The 21,105-nt window shown below is 37.3% G+C and overlaps 1 protein-coding gene across 1 annotated transcript in view; it reads right to left on the reverse strand.

Moving 5' to 3' along the window:
• NSUN3 (NOP2/Sun RNA methyltransferase 3) overlaps positions 1-20,551 on the reverse strand; it is a 60,845-nt gene extending 40,294 nt beyond the window's left edge. Inside the window, exons 1-3 of the mRNA XM_025914025.2 lie at positions 19,482-20,551; positions 18,438-18,547; positions 7,013-7,356 (exon numbers count right to left, since the gene is read on the reverse strand). Coding sequence (XP_025769810.1) covers positions 7,013-7,356; positions 18,438-18,547; positions 19,482-19,493 — 466 coding nt within the window. The 5' untranslated portion in view covers positions 19,494-20,551. The remainder of the gene's footprint in view (positions 1-7,012; positions 7,357-18,437; positions 18,548-19,481) is intronic.
• Positions 20,552-21,105: the final 554 nt, after the last annotated feature.

The raw sequence follows: 21,105 nt of genomic DNA on the forward strand, positions 1-21,105 counted from the left end.
AAAATGAACTATTGAGACCTCATTAAGATAAAAAGCCTCTGCACAGTGAAGGAAACAATCAGCAAAACTAGAAGGCAACTGACCATAAGAGGCTCTTAAATACAGAGAACAAACTGAGGGTTGCTGGAAGGGTGTTGGGTGGGGAAAGGGCTAAAGGAGTAAAGCACATTAAGGAGAACACTTGTTGGCATGTGCACTAGATGTTATATGTAAGTGATGAATCACTAAATTCTATTCTTGAAATTATTATATGTTAATGTAATATAATATAAAGGGCTAAAGGGGTAAGGCGCATTAAGGAGAACACTTGTTGGGATGAGCACTAGATGCTATATGTAAGTGATGAATCACTAAATTCTATTCTTGAAATTATTATATGTTAATGTAATATAATATAAAGGGCTAAAGGGGTAAGGCGCATTAAGGAGAACACTTGTTGGGATGAGCACTAGATGCTATATGTAAGTGATGAATCACTAAATTCTATTCTTGAAATTATTATATGTTAACTAACATAGATTTAAATTTTAAAAAATTAGTTTACGTGTTTATTTTGGGAGGCATTAAAGGATTTGCTAAGGCAGCTTATGGACAGGCTAAAAGCTCTTGTCTAAAAGCTTGAAATCACTAGAAAACAACCTAAGACAAAAGTTTGTTACGGAGGGGATGCAATCCCAAGGAAGTCAGAGTGAGAGAAAAAAAGGAAGTAAATCATGCAAAAGGAGAGCACAAATGTAAAAGGGTTTGTAATCAAGCTGGCTACAGCACTGGTCAGTCTCTCAGGATATGTCCACAGTCTGAAAATACTGAGCCTTGGAAGTAACTATGGGGTTTAACAATATAGGGAGGAAGAACAATCAATCTGCTGGCATCTTCCTGCCTCCTGCCTCTCATTGGTTAAAGTCCCTCTCAATAGCTGCTAACTCCCACACACTTCAGGTCTGTGCTACCTGGCCCTAGCCAGAGAGTCCCAAGGCCAGTTACAGCAACCACTTAAGTGTGGTGATTTCTGCTGGTCAGCTGGCCGCTATCTGGAGGCTCCTCAGTTTGTGGCAGTAGTAACATCAGCAGCAGATACCCGCAGGAATAGCATGAATCTTTTCTAGGGTTTCTCCAGTCTGGAAACAATTCAGGTGTCTCCAGCCCTGACGTGAGGAATGACAGTAAAGGTGAAGCCAAACATATCTGTGGTGGAGCATAAAATGGGGCCAAGGCAGCTCCCCAAAGTCACACCTTGTCCCCATCAGATACTAAGAGACTCAAAGGAGAAAAACATGTCTCTAATTATTTTTCATTCCACTTCTCCCTTTTTCTGGTTTAAATGTTTTACATTCCATTTCCATTATTTTATTAGTAAACCTAAAGATTTTAACATGCATATGTAAAAAAAAAAAATCTACATTAAGTCAACTTTTACCATTTTTCCTAAAAGATATAAGAATCTTTTAATTCTCCTTCTCAAACTAGATGCTATTATTACTGTGTATTTGGGTTTTATTTGGGCTTACCTTTTTTAACTGCACAAATTATTATCATTGTTTTCTACAGTCAATGGCAGATTCTTCCCATATATTTCCCATCGTCTTTGTTCTTCATTTTTTCTTGTATGTTTTATCATCCATCTACAATGGCTTTCCTTCTTCCTGAAGCACATCCTTCAGAATCATCGGTAACAAACTTATACTGTCTCTCTGTCTAAAAACCATGTCCATTTCACTTTTGCTCTTCAAAGATATTTTGGTGAATGTATTTCTGGATTTACAGTCATCTTTTCTTAGGACATTGAAAATAGCACTCCTCTGGATGCTAGTTTCCATTGTTACTCTCAAAGGTCAATCCTCAGGTTGTTGTCTTTTGAAGGTAAAATGTCCACTTGACTGCTATTAAGATTTTCTCTTTATTTTCAGTGTTCTACAACTTGACTATAATGGTCTACACTGGCTTAGTTGTGCTTACACAAATTCAGAGATTTCTTCTGCTCTCATCATCAAAGTTGAAGACAGATGGTTTTCCTTTCAGTCCCTTGGAGAGGACAATTTCTTCCTAGTTTACCTTACACGGAGGGTATACCATTTTGGAATCTCAGCTTTATGTAAGTTAACCTCCTAGCAGATGCTCTCTTGGGGAGGCTCAGTCTTCTATTCTTACATTTTCAGGAAGTAATGAAAAGCAACATGCAAATTTTTCAGGTTAAGCAAATGCTCTCAAGTGAAAAGCTAGCTTCAATGCTTAGTTGATCTCCTAGGTTCCCATTATCTCTTAGATTTTGGTCACTGAGTATTTAGAGATCATTGTGTTTTTCTTTAATATTATATCGTACATTTCTTAGTTGTTTTCAGTGGGAGGCTTGGTTAGGAGATCTAGTTTGTCATTCTGCAAGAACCGAAGTCTTAGTTACTTCTATATCCTTCACATCTCCACACCTTCACATCCAATGCCTTTCACATGTAGTATGTGCTCACTAAATGTAGCTAACTTGATTTGAAACATGACATTATAATAAAGAATGAATTGCTAAAACTGAAAATCAGGTCAGTTTTTCATTAAATTATAGCTTTTGTCAAGATTCTCAATATAGCATTTTAAAATACCTCTTAGTTCAAATATAGTTTTATGTTGTATTACTGTTTGGTGTAGATGTAGATTTTATTTTAAAAATCTTAGATTGGTTAAACTTTTTAAAAATATGTAAAATATGACATCACAACCCAAGTCTCATATATATGTACATGTATATATATATATATATATATATATACACATATATATAATACTATATATTATATATATGTACATATGTGTATATATATGTATATGTATATAATGTGTGTATATATATATATAATATATATATTATATATATATAATATATATATAATACTAAGACTTCCTACATTGAAGCAGAATTAACTTCAAGCTTAAATTGTCAAAAATAAACCAACTCTTGGTAATTTTTCATCTAAGCAGGAAAGGAAGTGAATTTAACAAATACTTGCAAAAGTCATTGAAGCTTTACATCTATATATGGTAGCCTTCGTCCATGGAAAGAAACTGAAGCTGATAGTTTCATTTATTAATTTATTTTGGTGCAACCGACTTGAAAAGAAAAAAAACAATTCTGCCTATTTTCATTTCTGTTCATTATTCCTTAGAGCCATAAGCCCTAATTATGATTGTCTGAGGAATTAGATTTTCCTCTCAACACAAATATTGAAATAATAATATTGTCCATGTATTACAAGTGCTATGAAAGCTAATGATAAGGTTTTCCCAGATATCTGAAAGCAATGTTACAAATTCACAAAAGAACAAAAGAACAAAATGGTAACAACAAATTTGTTAAAACATGGTTGACGACAGATTAAAATACACTTGAGAATACACCCACATCAAGATCCTGGTTTACTAAGTACCTGTTACGGAATGGGCGTGGTGCTAGCAGCTGCACACACAAGTGAGAACTTGCGCTATTCTCAAGAATCTGTCTAATGGAGGATGCTGGTAACATCAGGAGACCTCAAAACAGAGTCAAGTGCACATTCGTGAAAACCTGAGTTCAGAGCACAGCTCTGCCACTTACCTAGGACAATTTAGGTTAACTTCTCTTTGTCTTGGTTTCATCTTTAAAATGCGGATAATAGTGTCCAACTAATGTGGCTGCAGGGTTAAATTATGATCATGCACACCAGAGATAGTCACACTGTGTTCCTCAGAGCCCTAGGATTTCATAAACGTATTTATACAGAAATTTTGATTTATGCAATGTGATTAACACAGTCCTTGGCACATACTAGGTATTCCAAAATGTTTTTATTACTAACAAAATAAATAAAAAGTGCACCTAATGCAGGGAGTTCTGGAAGGCTTTCTAAGAAAGTTGGTTCCTGAGTGAAAATCTGATGAAAAAGCAAGCAGGGCAAGAGGTAGAGAAAAGTGATATCTGTAGGGTGTGTAAAAGGCCTGGAGGCCTAAAAGGAAGCAGGAAGCAGAATAACTTTCTACCACCAAAGGCTAACTTAGATGGCAAAGTTATTACTGACAGCAAAGAGAATTCCATGGAAGGATAGAGCCCTCAGCCAGAAAGTTGATGAAGCCACTCTACCAAGCTAGGTCATTCTTAGTATGTTAATGCCTTCCTATTTAGAGTAGAATTCTTTGCTCTTTTTCTACCAAGACCAGGACATCACAAAGGCTGTGTTGACAAAAACAAAAACAACAACAAAAAAACAATGGCACAATCCATCACTGTGCTAACATGTGGGTGCAGCTGGACCAAAAGAGAACTACTCTAATTTCCTTAATCATCCTAAAATATGAGCTTTTTAATCATTCAAAGCTGTGAGCCTCTTGGCCCAGAATAAAGGCCAGTGCTGATCTAAAGAAATTCATTGTATAAATGCACATTTAGTTGCAGCCATCATTATAGGTTTTGCTTTTAAAAGCTTATTTTAGCATTGCTTCTGCATTCCAAATTCAAGCACTGTAGCTAACCTAATTTGGGCTTTGAGCATCAGCATGAAGACATCTGTACTTCTTACTAAACCATTATCATTAGTCCTACTTAGATGAAAAGCTACTTTACTTGGAACACTGCCTGTAGTTCATTGCCCTTGATGTAAGAACAGGAAGATTCCTCTCCACTTCAAACTCCTAGAATATCAGTTTGCATTCAGATTCCTAATCAAATCACCTTCCCTATCATAAGTATGTAAAATATTTATAGCCTACCTACTAATGAGGATAATTTAGGATTAAAATGCTCTCTTCAAAACGGTACCCAAATTCGACATTTCTCTTCCATTTTTTTACAATACTAAAAATTCTATATTCAAAACTGATGTAACAGCCAAAATAAGAATACTGTCAAAAGAACACAAAAAGAGTGAAAATAAAAATATTCCTTATAACACATGATTCCATAAACCTTCAGGTCATTATTATATTTGTTATAAAAATAATAAAATAACCTTACAAAATGATCTCTTTGGTTGTGATTTCTTACATTAAAAATTATAGCAAGCTTCAATAATGGAGGTTTAACCACAATTCGAAAACACACAGCATGTTTTCTCCTAAATACATATTCGTACCAATGACTAGTACAACTGATTCACAATTCTCGTAAAAGTTTTTGAAATCTATTTCAACAGGGAGTGCCCTCAAAGGAAGATATAAATTAAAAAAAAAAATAAGGAAGATATAAATTAGCCTTCAAACTGGGATATATATGCCCTAGGGATATATAACAACTTTCTAAGGGATAAGGAAGCTTGGATAGTTTTAAAGGAAATCGATTTTCAGGGGCGCTCGGGAGGCTCGGTCTGTTAGGTAGTTAAGCGTCTGACTCTAGATTTCAGCTCAGGTCATGATCTCACAATTGTGAGGTTGAACCCTGCCTCAGGCTCTGTGCTGACAGTGTGTGGAGCCCACTTAGCATTCTCTCTCCCTTTCTCTGCCCACCCATCCCCCTAACTCGTGCACTCACTCTCTCTCTCAAAATAAAAAAATAAACATAGAAGAAGAAGAAGAAGAAGAAGAAGAAGAAGAAGAAGGAGGAGGAGGAGGAGGAGGAGAACAGGGAAGAGGGAAGAAGGAAAAAGGAAGAAGAAGAAGAAGAATCAATTTCAGATCATCAACTTCCTAAAGCAGAACACCAGGGCATCTCTTTTCACAACGACCCTTCACCAACCTCATAACTGAGAAGCATGCTTCCCACCCATCCAGAATCTTATTACTGCAAATTGTGCCAGGGTGTAAAAACTTCCAAAGCACCAAAGGCAGTTAAACACATGGGTACCCTGGCTGAGAAAGTAAATGAGTTAAACAACTAGGCGATGTAGCCTTTTGTAATTGAGATGGTTTGTAATCCTTTGCCTTCAACAATATCAAAAGCAGACCAAGGAGTGCTCGCCTAACAGATCATTAAAATAATGCTTGATTAAAAATATCTGTGTGATCTGGGGTCATAACTCAAGAGTTTAAAGAGCTTAGTGAAATTACTGTAACACAATTTCCACCATTTCCATCATCTTATCTTTATGAACAAAGGCATTTACATTTATAAAAATAAAAACATCAAACAAAAACCAGACGTAACTGTTGCTAAACCCTGTCTTCTCAAGCTGTAAGTTATATGTATCCAGGGAAATCTGAAATAATTTTTTGAAACAGTCTCATCATCTAATTAAGAAAAGAATTTTTGATGAATGTTGACTCATTACTTTTAATATTTATAAAAATGTACATTTAAATACATTTCATCATTTTTGTACTCATAATAGTAACAAGTTACTTCCAAAGAACTTTTCAAAATCTTTTAGAACTGCATTGTCTAACACCATCCCAGTTTGCCACATGTGACTATAAGCCCTTAGAAGGTGGCAGCTAGTCCAAACTGAAATGTGCTTTAAAATATCCACTTTAAAGACATTCTAAGAAAATTAGAATGCAAAATACTTCATTAATAACTTTTATTTTGATTACATGCTGAAATAATACTGACGTACTGGGCTACAATGTACTACTACAAGTAATCTCAACTGTGTTTTTCTACCTTTTTTAAATGAGTACCTAAAAATATAAAATTTTATGTACACTTCATATTATATTTCTACTGGACAGAACTTATAACCAATGATACAAAAAATGGTTTTAAATGTGTATATTTTTGTTGCTTAAAAGTATGACAAAGTATCAATACAAGATTCTTAAGTATGAAAGTAACAATAAAAAATGTTTGTTATTGGCTTATCAGGATTCACGTTATCTGACAGATTTGTGTTTATAAAATGCTGCAGTTGTGTTCAAAATTATCTGCTAGTATTTAGCTAGAAAAAAAAATGCTATTACATTGATTTCCTCAGCTAAAACTTCCATTCTTCTACATACTGTCCTGATTTTCAGGCTTCCAAAGTCTGCAAACTCAATCTTACATTTCTCCCCATGTACTTTAAGTATTTTGTAATACATGGCTATTTCGGAGTTGTCAATTACTGAAAGAAAAGCACACTACCTGGATAAGCGCACTGCAGCAGAGCTATTGATTTGCCTCCAGGAGCTGCACACAGATCCAGAACCTTCTCCCCATCTCTTAACTCCAGAGCCAATACTGGGAGAAGAGAGGCGGCATTCAGGAGATAGTATTTTTTTAGATTTCCAATTTGGTGTCTTTCTGAAGGCATTCTGTCTGGAGTTTTACTAAGGTAACACTTCATTGATTTGGGATTGCAGGGTAAAGATCCTTGAAAGAGTGTGTGATAGCCCTTTAAACGTAAATCTTTTTCCAGTTCAAAAGAATAATTGAATCGGTTAAGAAGGACAGCATATTGCCAGCATGATGGTGTTATTAGTATATCCCTAGAAATAGAAAAAGAAAAACAAATAAACATTAGTATTACACACACCAATATAATTTTGTAAGTAATTGAGTGAATGGGGTCTTAGTCTACACTTACCTGTGTTTTTTTTCAGAGTCAGGGTTATTACCATCGACTTTGCCCTTTTGCCTCCGACTATGATATGGCTCAGTCTACTGGTGTTATGACATCCTGCCTTTATTTAAAACTTTGGCATTTTATTCATCATAGGTTTTCTTTCTTTTGCATCAATTGTGCCCATTAAGGAATCATTTATTTTGATTATTGGGTTTTAGGGGCCCCTTAATATCTGCATCAGAAAGGAATGCCTCCTATGCCTCAGCCTAGTCCCTTCCTGCAGAACATCTTGCCAAAAACACGTCTGTTTTTACATACCTCTGAACACATCAAAATAGATGTCAGTCTATCACTCTGCACAAGGAAGGGTTTTTCATAAAGACAAAATTTAAAACCTGAGACTGCTAATATTGGAAGGAAAAATACTATCATTAAAGAGTGTTTAAAGGAGTGAGTGTTAAAGTCTTCCTCTCATGAAATCAAAGTATGGAAAACTAACTATAGTCAACTCTATCGTAACAGTTAATGAGGCGCTCAATGGCTCCGATGATACAAAACCAAGGATGATTTAAAAATCACTTACGGCTTGATAGTGCCACCCCCCCACACACACACACCTCCACCGGCAGATTTTACCTTCCTAATTTCTTATTCAGTCCAACATCTACATCTCTTAACAGTCACAAGCTCACATCAACTGACAGATGATACAGCAGGAAATATTTAATTTATTTACAAGCTGACCTTTCTAGCTGAGTTATTTGGGAGCCTCATTAACCATGGTCAATTAAATAAATTCCAGCTGCTACTCACCCTGGAGTTGCCTATGTGAGAAATGGCTGGATTGAAATGTAACACCTGCGCCTGGAATTGTGCCATGTGAATTTCAACTGGGGACTAATATGTGAAACTGCTTTCTCCTTCACTGCCTCTTACTATGATGGTGCATCATCATAGGACCCAGTACCTGTTTTAGGAATTCTGGAGGATGACAGCCTTTTTCTTTTTTTTTTTAACATTTTATTTTTTGAGAGAGAGAGTGTGTGTGTGAGTGGGGAGGTGCAGAGAGAGGGAGACACAGAATCTGAAGCAGGCACCAGGCTCTGAGCTGTCACCAGAGCCTGACGCGGGCTCGAACCCACGAACCGCGAGATCATGACCTGAGCTGAAGTCGGACACTTAACTGACTGAGCCACTCAGGCGCCCAGCCTCTTTTTTTAAGAACATGCTTTGCAAACTTTAGCATGCATCCAGTGTCTATAAAAGACATGCATCCAGTGTCTATAAAAGGACTTTCTGATTCAGTGGGTCGGAGATGCGGCCTGAGAATTTGCATTTCTAGCAAGCTGTCAAGTGAGAATGATGTTGCTAATCTTCGGGGCCATACTTTGGGAACCAATGCATTAAAATGGACCCAAAAGGGAAATCTGTGAACGTCACTGCTGTAACTCTTACTTCAGTACATCCTAATCTTACCCTCCAAACTGGATGAAAATCTACTCATAATTTTGAATCACACAGTAACAGAGAAATAATGGTCAGAAACATAATTCATACAGATTGGAGTGGCTTGGCTGACATGTGTCCATCCCTTTAGCTAACAAAGGTAGGTCACTTTCAATTGGTTAATATCTGACAGAGCAAATCTCTATTCTCCTTTTTTTTCTTAAGAATTTCCAAAGTGATTTTAGAATGTTTATTCTTTCAGATGAATTTCAGAAATCAGTGTGTCAGTTAATAATTTATAAAATATCTGCAAACATAGAAACTTTGACTGGGATTATATTAAATGTACTAAATTTGGGAAGAATTAACACCCTTATTGCAGTTAGTCTCCACACTGAACTATATGTTTATGCATTTATTCACATTTTCTTTTAGATCACTTAGTATAAAGGTTATTAATCTTGCATATTTCTTTTCAACCTTATTGTACATAAAAGGACAGTTTAGGAATGCTAGTTATTTTCATATATTATACAATATGTTAAATCTTGAAGGATAAGGAGGAATTAGTTACAGGGCAAAATGAGAAAGAAGTTCAAGGGCAAAGGCTATAGCACATGCACAGGCACATTCCCATTTGGGGAATTAAAAGTAGTCTAGGGGTGCCTGGGTGTATCAGCTGGTTGAGTGTCCAACTTCAGCTCAGGTGGAGATCTCACAGTGTGTAAGCCCGCATCAGGCTCACTGTTGTCAGCGCAGAATCCGCTTCGGATCCTCTGTCCCTCTCTTTCTCTGCTCCTTCCCCGCTCCCACTCTCTCAAAGATGAATAAACATTAAAAAAAAAAAAAAAAAAAAACAGTCTAATGTGGTTTATGGAAGATTATATGGGTCAAGTATAAGATGATAAAGTTTTAAAATTTTATCCTGTATGTGATGGGAAGTTATTGAAGGACTTTGGGAAGACAGCCTCACTGGATTTAAAAACACACACTTACGGCAGGATGAGGCAGGAAATCTTCAGAAATTGTCCTCATTCTTTAACAACTAGATAAAACAAGAACTTGCTTAAACAAATTTTCTTGGGAATGCAAGCTGGTCAGCCACTCTGGAACAGTATGGAGGTTCCTTCTAAAAATAGAACTACCCTATGACCCAGCAATTGCACTACTAGGCATTTATCCAAGGGATACAGGTGTGCTGTTTTGAAGGGACACATGTACCCCAATGTTTATAGCATCACTATCAACAATAGCCAAATTATGGAAAGAGCCCAAACGTCCATTGATGGATGAATGGATAAAGAAGACATGGTATATATATGTATCTATGTGTGTGTGTGTGTGTGTGTGTGTATATATATATAACACACACACACACACACATAGATACATATATACATATACACATATACATGTGTATATGTATATATACACATATATGCATACATACATACATACATAGTGGAGTATTATTCAGCAGTCAAAAAGAATGAAATCTTGCCATTTGCAACTACATGGATGGAACTGGAGGGTATTATGCTAAGTGAAATTAGAGCAAGACAAAAATCATATGACTTTACTCATATGAGGACTTTAAGAAACAAAGCAGATGAACATAATGGAAGGGAAACAAAAATAACATAAAAGCAGGGAGGGGGACAAAACAGAAGAGACTCATAAATATGGAGGACAAACTGAGGGTTACTGGAGGGGTTGTGGGAAGGGGGATGGGCTAAATGGGTAAGGGGCACTAAGGAATCTACTCCTGAAATCATGTATGCTAACTGATTTGGATGCAAATTTTAAAAAAATAAAAAATAAAACAAGTTTAAAAATAAATAAATAAATATTCTGATTCCTCCTAACATATACCCTGCCCTACTGAACTACTTGAAGTTCCTGGAACATGTTGTCTTTAGCCTTTACTGGTCTCAGTATAAACTGCTCCCTCTGCCTAGAATGACCCTTCCTCTGACCTACAATGACCCACCTGTAGCCTGGTTGACTCCCCTACTCTCTACTGAGGGGGGTGGTTTAGGATTTCTCTCCCCAGGGAAGCCTTTCTACCCACAACCCAACTAACCTGATCCACCTCACCCTGATACTAATAATAAAAATACTGATTATATACTTACAATATGCATTTTGCATGCTTACCCCATGTAACTATCACTACCGTGAAGAGGAGCTATGATACCCATTTTAGAACTTACGTAACTAAAACTTTCAGAAATTCGGCAACTTATCCAAAGCTACATCACTACTAACTAGAAGTACCCGGTTCAAAAATCTGGCTGACATAGTGTGAGATCTGGTACTGTAGCATTAGTGGCATACCACAGGGAGAGACAGAGAATTTGCACCTAACCCTCACTTAGTGTCAGCGCCCTGGCCTGCCATCACTTCTAACACTGGAGAATAGCCTGACACACACTGCCCTGAGGACCCGACATGTGACCACTCGATGAACGGGCTACTCAGGCTGGTGCTTCCTAGCCCTGAGAAAACAAAACTGCCTATTAATGTAGATCTCAGCTCCCCCTGCACCCACCTACCAGTGGCGTTCCTCCCTCCAGCATGGGCATGTGCGTGCGCACACATACACACACGCGCACACATACACACACACACAAACAATTCTCCAGTGCTTGTGATGGCAGGATGATGCCCCTGAGGCTGGCATGCCAATGGCTACTCAAGTCCAAAGCTCTGACTGGATGGGCAAATAACCTGTCAGACAGTGGAGGGGGTGTACATTAGAGGACTCAAGAAGACATTCTCCACTCTCAAGATTCATGAGGAGTCTGAAGCTGTTCCACTTACTGGTCTTCAATGACAGAAATTCAAGTACATCAGCAGCCAGATGAACTGGGACCCACAAGATGAGTGACCTGCAAATGTTTTGCTAGTACCTCCAACTGACACCATTTTGAAAAAAACTATGTACCCTCTGGCACATTTTAAGTTGACATCAAAATCTTCACCATATGTTTAAGAATGTAATTTCCAGCATACTATAAAAATTGACATTTTAAAATATAAATTATACCACTTTTTAAAATGTATCCAATGGAACCTAAATACCAGAGTGATTTTGAAACCCATCATTGTCCATCTAAAAATTCATGGACTGACTCTTCTTAAACAGGTGAAAATTTTACAGCTCCTTTTTCTATTTACATTCTATTTCCCCATATCACTTTATCCTAATACATTTTCGTGCTTGAAATCTTTTATTGCCTTATTGTACTTCTCTGCTACACACACACACACAAAGTGTATATATACTAAATTTGTTTTCCTTGTGGCCTAAATCTCTGTTAAAATGGAAACTTGTTAGAGCTGTCATTACAAAATTGATGAAAATAACCTATTACTGATTTGATAATAATTAAACATAAAAAGAAAAGGTGAGGGGTGCCTGGGTGGCTCAGTTGGTTAAGCATCCGACTCTGGATCTCAATTCAGATCATAGTCTCACGGTTTATGAGTCCTGCATCGGGCTCTGGCACTGACAGCATGGGGCCTGCTTGGAATTCTCTCTTCCTCTTTCTCTGATGCTACCCCACTCATGCTCTCTCTAAATAAATACACTTAAAAAAAAAACTTTAAAGAAAGGAAAAGTGATAGGAAATGGATCTCAATGAAATGAGTTTCAACTGCCCCCATACATCCACAGATGAATAGTGCTATACTGAGTCAGGGTTCAAATCAATTTTATTCCTATTTTGTTTTCACAAAGGTTGATAAAAAAACTTCACTTACATAAATGGGTGGGAATTTAATGTTTTCCTATAGCTGTATCTCCCCTTTTGACTTGTATTTCTTCCTGAGTAATTTTCCCAAATTATTTAATGACCTATCTTCAAAAATACTTTAAATGATCTGTTAATTGACAACTCAACTGGAGCTCCTTACTTTTGTTAAAAGCCAACCTTGGAAACCACATGACCTGTCAAAGATTTGTTAGTCATTAGTCATTTACTTTCTAAACCCTTACAATGACATTCCAACAGCCTCTGGCATGTGGAGGTGTTGACACCCTGGAAAAATGCAATGTGCAAGAGTCAGGATGGTTAAAGTGTGTCTTTTTTTTGTAAAGTGGGAGAAAGACAGTAACAGAAAGGCAGGTTTTGAAAGGAGAGTAAATACTCTCTTAGGCACATAAGGAAACTGATTTTCTGAAAGAGCATACATGAAAACTGAGAATCTAGAAGTTGATTGCTGTAACTTGCCTGTGCCCAAATATCCCTTGAAAAATTATATAATGTATTATTTTATAATTATTTGATTTATACATTATTTGATATTATTTTCATTCAATTTTTTTGTGAGTTCTTCTACTGTTATATTCTCCACTCTACCTTCCTACCTAATGATGAGGATGAAAAATCATTTTATCTAGGTATTGCTAAGCAAAATTAGTATAACCCTGCCAATTACAAAATCAATTAAATTTTTATGGTTAAAAAAATTAAAATCCCTTTTATGGGGAGGCTGGGTGGCTTAGTCAGTTAAGCACCAGATTCTTGATTTCAGCTCAGGCCATGATCTCACGGTTGCTAAGATGAGCCCCATTCAGGCTCTGACAGTGCAGAGCCTGCTTGGGATTCTCTCTCTTACTCTCTGCCCCTCCCCCCCCCACCCCACATGCACGTATGCTCTCTCTCAAAATAAAGAAGTATTTTTAAACATAAAAAAAAAAAAAACCTTTTGTTTTATTACTATTGTTATCCACTAGAAGGTGGTCATTCAATCATTTTAAAAGTCTGGTTTAGAAATGAATGAATTCATGGATTCATTTAAGAGCACCTAAGTATGCTTGAGACTTTTATTTTTATTCTTCAGAGATTCTAATGATGAACTGACCACCTACTGTTTCTTGCCATTGTTTTCTTAGTATCTCTCATAGAAGGGTAATCTATGTCCATATTTGTTATCTACAGTACCTCAGATAGGAAGTCCTGAGTGAAGGTTTGTGTTTCTGGTAAAGACCAGCAAAAGGATGAAAATGCTGCATATCTACTCCCTTGTATCAGGAGATGTGTGCACATACTCCCAGGGCTGGGACTCCAGACCCTTCACAGCAGCACATGCGGTAGAGGAAAAGGCATGGATTTTAAAATCACAGGCCTGAATTGGCCATTAAAATTGGTACTTTCTAACTTCCGAATTTTAAAGGGGCTAAAAGTTATTACTTCACAGGAATTTGCACAAATTAAAGTTGAATATTTGTGTAAAGCCATAATAAGGAACAAAATAAGAAATATAGACACTAGTTCATTTCTGTTTTCCCCAACCATCCCACTCTATTCCCTTCACAGATTCTGGTAATGGAATCTGGTTATATAATATCTTTTCCCCCATATGTGAATTATGTGAACTCTGGATTAATGAGAAGAGTGTCTAAATAAAAAAACATATATATTTTACAGACATGCCAGACTTAACTGAGGCTCTTTTGTTTTGCTTTCTACAAAGCACACACAAAATTTCCAAAGTTCATGTAAAGATTTCCAAGTAATCCTCTCCTCATATATATTTGAAGGCAGAATGAATATGCATATATATTTCATTTATTCATCTGTATTATATATATATATATATACACACACATATATACATATATATATATATATATATACACACATATATACATATATATATATAAAATCCATCTTTGCATCCCAATACTTAGCACAATGCCTGGTTTATTAAACACTAAATTGTGAGTAAGTAGATGAATTGCTCAAGTCTCAAGGTATTGGTTCTTCAAGACCCTCCCTTGTTGGGAGACAACTTAATAAATTATGACAATACAATTTTGAAAGAATTATAATAGCTCTATCAACAAAATGCAATGGAAACACAAAGGCAGAACTAATTTTGTCAAGGGTATATGAGACAGCCTGATGGAGGACTGGGTAATAACAGTAATAGTAATAAAAATAATGCTATCACGTATTGAGGGTTTACAGTTTGTCAAACAATATTCTAAGCACTGTGTATGTATATGAAATCATTTTATCTTCCCAAATAATTATTCGAGATAGATCCTATTTTACACATTAGGATAGTGAGGCAGGGATGTTAAGTAACTTACCTAGGTCATATGCTACAAGATGCAGAGGTAGGATTGAAACCCATACTTTAACCACTGTACAGAGGGAAAAAGGAGAGTGTCATTCCTTGCAGAGGGCATACCATATCCAATCCCAAAGGGATGAAGGAGACTGTCTACCAGGAGAATGTATTTAGTACAAACAGAATGCTGCAGACAGCAGGGGAGCAGAGGAGGCGTGTACTCCAGGGGTGGCCCAATGGCACAGGATGGCAATGAGAAGCAGCACCACACAGAGGGTAAAACTAACTCCCAAGGCTCTTTCAAACGTGAGCTGTGTAGTACTGGGCAAGTTAAGTAACCTCTATCTGTCTCGGCTTTCCTATCTGTAAAATGTCAACAGTAATAACTACCTCAGAAGGCTCTACAGAGGATTATGTTAGTATTTGAAAAGTGATTAAAATATTGCCTGGAGTATCGTGCCATAAAGCAGCTGCTACAACAAGCCAACAGATAAATACTAAAGGTAGGAGACTATGGAAAGAAGCTAATGTAATATGCCAAGTAAGAAATGATGAAGGCCTAACTCAACAGTATAATAGAGGGGATAAAAATGAAATCCAAATTAAGAAATTTCTCAGGAAGAAGCAAAAGCTGGGCATTTAAATTTTGATGGAGGCAGGGTAGTGGTGTATGGGAGTACATAGTTTGGGAGCCCCCAAGACCGATTAAAGTCAGTCCAGGTAAGAGACACGTGGTGTAGAGTGCAGGAAAGATCAAAGCGTGAAGGTTTCGGTTGTCCTTTCCAGGGGAATCACGGACGAGGACAACTTTTCCCTGCAACAACATGTGTCAATATGTTGTACTGCCAAGTAGGAAGGCTCACCGGAGCCTTGGAGTCTAGATTTTACTGGGGTTCAGTCACACAAACATGATCAATTGGCTAATCATTTGTCTCCAGCTCCTCTGGAGGTCGCAGGTCAGAGGGCGAGCTGATACCATGGCCCACAGCCGCCACCATAAATCACAGTTAGACTTTCCAGTGTGGCCTAGTCCCCTGGGTATAAAAAGACACTCTCAGGCGGGACATTCCATGGGCTTACAGATAACCTCCAAGGAGCTGAGGGCAAATGCCAAACTTACTTTTGATTCAGGTTCATTCTTTACCTTGAAGGTGTGGAGGAGGAGAAGAAACATATTAATGGTGACACCTTCAGTTGAGATAAGATATGCAAGTAGCAAATGACAACACAGATTTGGAAGGGAAAAATAACACGCTTTTGAGATTGCCTAGTATGAAACCAAGTGAAGTCACCAGAATATACTGAGGACTACGGAACAACGTTTGTGGAGGACTGCAAAGCTTGAGATGGCAGCATACTGAGGGAAGTTTAAAGTCCTACCATGAATGGGCTTACCTGAAGGGTAACATGTAGGCAACAAACAGAGCAAAACTTGAACACACTGTAAACAACTTTAAAGGATTCTCAAAGGGTGACTTGTTTAAAAAAAAAAAAAAAAAAAGCTATTACAAAACAATAAAATTTAAATAAATATTAAATCTTCCCCACTATCTAAATCTGTTAGATAAGAAAGGAAACAAAAAATGTTGAGTAAATTTCTAGGCAGAGGACAAAAATGCACTCACCTTTCCCTGGAAGTAAACAGACTCTGCAAGCATGATACCATGTCCTCCAAATAAAAGTTAAAGAAACCAAAAATATTTGTTTTTATTTCCCCATGCCATCTTCCATGCTCAGACCATTTTCTAAACTCAGCCTTTATTTTGCCCATGGCAAATTTAGCACATTTGTGCAAAACTTAAATTACCATGAAAACCCAATAAAAAGACAGATGAAGCAGAAGGCACAGCTAATTAGATGGATTTGAGGTTCATTGCTCATTTTGTTTAGGGTCAAACAATAATTTATAAATCTGTCTGAGCACATTAAATAGAAAAATAACTCATTACAGGGTAGGAGTAGCCAGACTACTATAGTCTGAAAACAATATACCTTTCAAAATCTTGATTTTTTTTTTTAAATCACCCATATATGCCTAATTACACCCCAGGTGTGCAAATAGGGATTAGCAGTGGGAATTCTTGAACCAGAAAGACTGGACACAAATCCCTGCTCTGGTTTTATCAGGTGGGAAACGGGAAACCTCAGAGCTTTGTTCTAAGGATCACACAGAGTCAATATCATCTGGTACATAATAAACATACAGTAGGTGTGTGGTTATTTGGATATAGTACGTTAAGTAACTTTGCACACCAAAAACATAATGAATTTATTGCACTTCACTCTCGTTCTTTCCTCTTTCTGCTCTGTGCCAGAGGACACCCATTTAAAATCTACTTTTGAAATAAAAACCACAATTATAAACGACTTTTTCATATTCTAGCATTTGCAAGTTTCTAAAACAGCGTAATTTGTCCTAAAATGGTCTCAGAACAGCCTCAGACTTTACCATCAGTCACTGTGTAATCTGTTTTAAAAAACGCTTAAAGCTATCGTTTGTAAATGAGAAATTGTTATTGAGTTGATCCAACAAGAGATTAAGACAACAATGCAACCAAATTCCATTTGTTTACAGCCACAGAACTTTTTCTTTTCCCTGAGCAAAACGTATTGGGCTTTTGCCCCTGGCTTCAGAACTAGCAGATCTTCTTTCAGGCTAAACTGCCTGGTTCTTTTTGGTGAGGTAACTCCTGTGAAGTCCCAAGGCCTGGCTTGTCCTCAGGCCTTTGCTGGCACCCTCAGGCTCTGTTAAAGAAGACAAGGTACTCCTGCCTATTTCTATCAGGAATTTACGGAATTAGTAATTTATAAACTATGAACACCAGACTGCAAGCAGATTAGACACGGGGACTGTCTTGCGCTTTGTACACCACAGAGCACGGGATATACTATATAAGAACTCAATGTAAAGAAGCCATGGAGTAACACTCTGACCAAAGGTAAAACTCACTAAACACACAAATCAAACTTCTATCCATGAAATGTTTGTTTTCTGTAATACATTTAAAGAATCTGTGTGTGTGTGTATGTGTGTGCACGTGTGTTCAAACATAGCCAGACATGGACACGCGGAAGACATAGGATTATCAAATAAAGTCACTCTAGCTAAGACAGAGCAGCGCTAGCTGTAAATAGGTTGTTTCTTCTGAATTCAGAAACCAGACAAGTTTTCAGATTTTTCTGCTACAGAATTAATTTTGTCAAACTGGTGGGCATTCCTGTTTCAAAGATCAAAACAGTTGCTCAAGCAAGGGCATAACAATTTTTTTCTTACTATCACTACAAAGTTTTCTTTCTCCCCTTTCCATTTTCCTATGATTCCATCTATCTCTTCCTAGTTCTTTCCTTCTCTAGCCCCTGTAGGAAAAAGAAAGCCAGGTTTAGATTCTTTCACCCCTTATCCTCACAGCACCCCCCCCCCAAAAGGGTTTATTTTTGTTCTATCATAGGCATCAAGAGATATATTACACTAACCTTATTGTATTCCAGGCATCTCCAAGTTCTTTGGAATACTGTTTTTCAAAATGATCCAATACAACTTTGCAAATTTGTTTTGCAAGCTTCCTCTCTGATTTTGTGTTCAGCTATAACAAGAAAACGTTGCTGACACAATCTAATATTACAAATTTATTCAACTTCAAATTAACAGTTATTTTCTTAAGAACATGTTTTTTTTTTTTTTTTTTTTTTTTTTATTTATATATGAAATTTATTGTCAAATTGGTTTCCATACAACACCCAGTGCTCATCCCAAAAGGTGCCCTCCTCAGTACCCATCACCCACCCTCTCCTCCCTCCCACCCCCCATCAACCCTTAGTTTGTTCTCAGTTCTCAACAAAGAACATGTTTTAAAATCATGACTAGTTCTTGCAAGGGAGCAGTACCTCAAATGCAACAAAACTGTATTATGACATTCTATTTATGAAAAAAGAGGGTGTCTTCAAATAATTATTGGTCAAATGGAAAACAAAGGTTAAAGAATTAGTGGCATTAACAGAAGCTGTGTTAAAGGAACAAAATTAACTTAAATAAGCCAATCTAGGTGTTAACATTAGGGGAAACTGGGTGAAAAGCATATCCAAGTCTGTATTATCTTTGCAACTTTTGTAAAAGTGTTCTAAAATAAAAGAGCTTATTTCAGGGGGGAAAAAAGGCACTCGATTCCTGTGGAAACTTCCTTGCAATTGGATCCAAACTTAATCGAGGGCTTGATACGTAACATCGTTCTAAGCTCCCAGGACAGAACAGTGATAATCTCAGTCCTTGAGGAGCTTGCATTGTGTTCAAAGCTGAGGGGTGTAGGTCATAAAGTTTGAAGACTGGATTGCAGACAAGTTACTTGGGGTGCAGGGGAGTCTTGGGAGAAAACGACTGAGAACGCTCACGAGAAGGCATCAGAGCATTCAGCATTATTCTAGGGCTTTGGACAGTGAAGCCAGAGAAACCAACAGCTCGCGAAGTTCCCCCATCCCGACCCCCTCCCTCGCCGAGGCGCCCAGCTGGGTCCCAGCCCTCACCCGGGTCAACATTATCCCGCTGGGAGATGCCAAACAAAAGGTCTAACCATCCAGCATCCAAAACCTCCAGGAAACCAAAAAGCACAGCCTCACGCGCGAGCTTCCACCGCATTCGCCTCCAACCCTCACTTTTCCGGTTCAACTTCCCGCGAGACACTGCTTTGCCAGCGCTATAGAAATCTCGCCAAAAAGATCCCGCGAGAGGCACGCGTGAAGTTCCTTCCTCGGGAGGCAGGTAGAGGCCTTACTTACTCCCAGGGGCGTGGCTAGATCCTGGGGCGGAGCCTTGAGAGGCCAGAGCTTCAAGTTGAACCTTTCACATTAAACGGATTGCTGTGTGCTTGCCGCTCAGTTAAAAAAAAAAAAAAAAAAGACGAAAGAAAGAAAAGGAAAAGGTGTCTTTGTTACTGTTAGGATTTGTATAATGACCATTGTTGAAAAATGTTCTCAGGAGCTAAGCTAGTTACTGCATTAATCTACCAAGTTTGATGACCCTCTCACTTAGCTCAGATATTCAGAACTCCGGGTAAAAGGGATGGATATGATGAAGAAATTAAGGCACCTATTTCCTAGAGATGGTCAATTGGGATCATCTCTTTTGACAGGGAGGGTTAAATGATTAACTGAAATACAGTAAAGCATTTAGCACAAAGAGGAGGAAACAGTAAATGCCCAAATGTTAGCTGCTGCTATGTATTATCTTCACTCTCAAGATCTTCGAGAGTATTATCATCACGTTCTGATACCAAAAGCCTCAAGACCAAGATGACCCTACACACTAGCCTCCCACCCACTTTTTACTAGGAGCAGTGTTACTGGTTCTGAGGAAGGTTTTACACCCAGTTTATTTGCTCTTTTAGTGTTACTATTCAGTTGCTCCCTTGTAACAGCAATCAACAATTCATCAGGAAATCAGGGCTTCATATGGTCCCTGGTATCTAATGAGCATCATCATTTTGAGACCTTTGATGCCCAAAATGTCAGTATAGGCATGTATCACAGGTATAAATCCTAGAACAGTGTAAAATGAAAATGTTCATCACCTCTAATGTGATTAGAAGCTTAATATATTTACTTATTTACACAAACCCCCTTTTTAAATCTAATAATGCATATGAATTCATATTCTAAAAATACATTTAGATTTGGTGCAAAAGAAAATTATAGTATTAAGGCGCCAAGTGATTAAATGCAGTTTGTTGTGTAGGGAAAAGTCATTAGTCTACCTTTCAGCCTCTATATTTGAGATTTTATATTTTTTCTGTGCTCATTACAGAATCCTGCATTTAATGAATTAATGTGGTAGTATATTTGCAAAATAGACATTGTCAAGACTTTTAAGGAGGTAGCAGAGATCATACTTTATTTCTATTAGGGAAAGGGGATGTGTAACGCATAGAAAGAGGTCATATTGGTTCTATTATATTGTTTTTTTACTTTTTTAGCATGTTTCTATTTTCTGATATTAAGTAAGCTAATGATTACCGAAGAAAATGTAAAAACAAAAGCCTATGAGAATGAAAAATGGGCATGATGCCATTAGAGATCATCACTATTGTTATATTGGTGTATTCCTCTAATTTTATGCATTTAAAAAAATTTTTTTTAACTTTTTTTATTTTTG

The sequence above is a fragment of the Puma concolor genome, chromosome C2, assembly GCF_028749965.1.
Source record: "Puma concolor isolate L17-30 chromosome C2, mPumCon1.1.hap2, whole genome shotgun sequence".
NCBI lineage: Eukaryota > Metazoa > Chordata > Mammalia > Carnivora > Felidae > Puma > Puma concolor.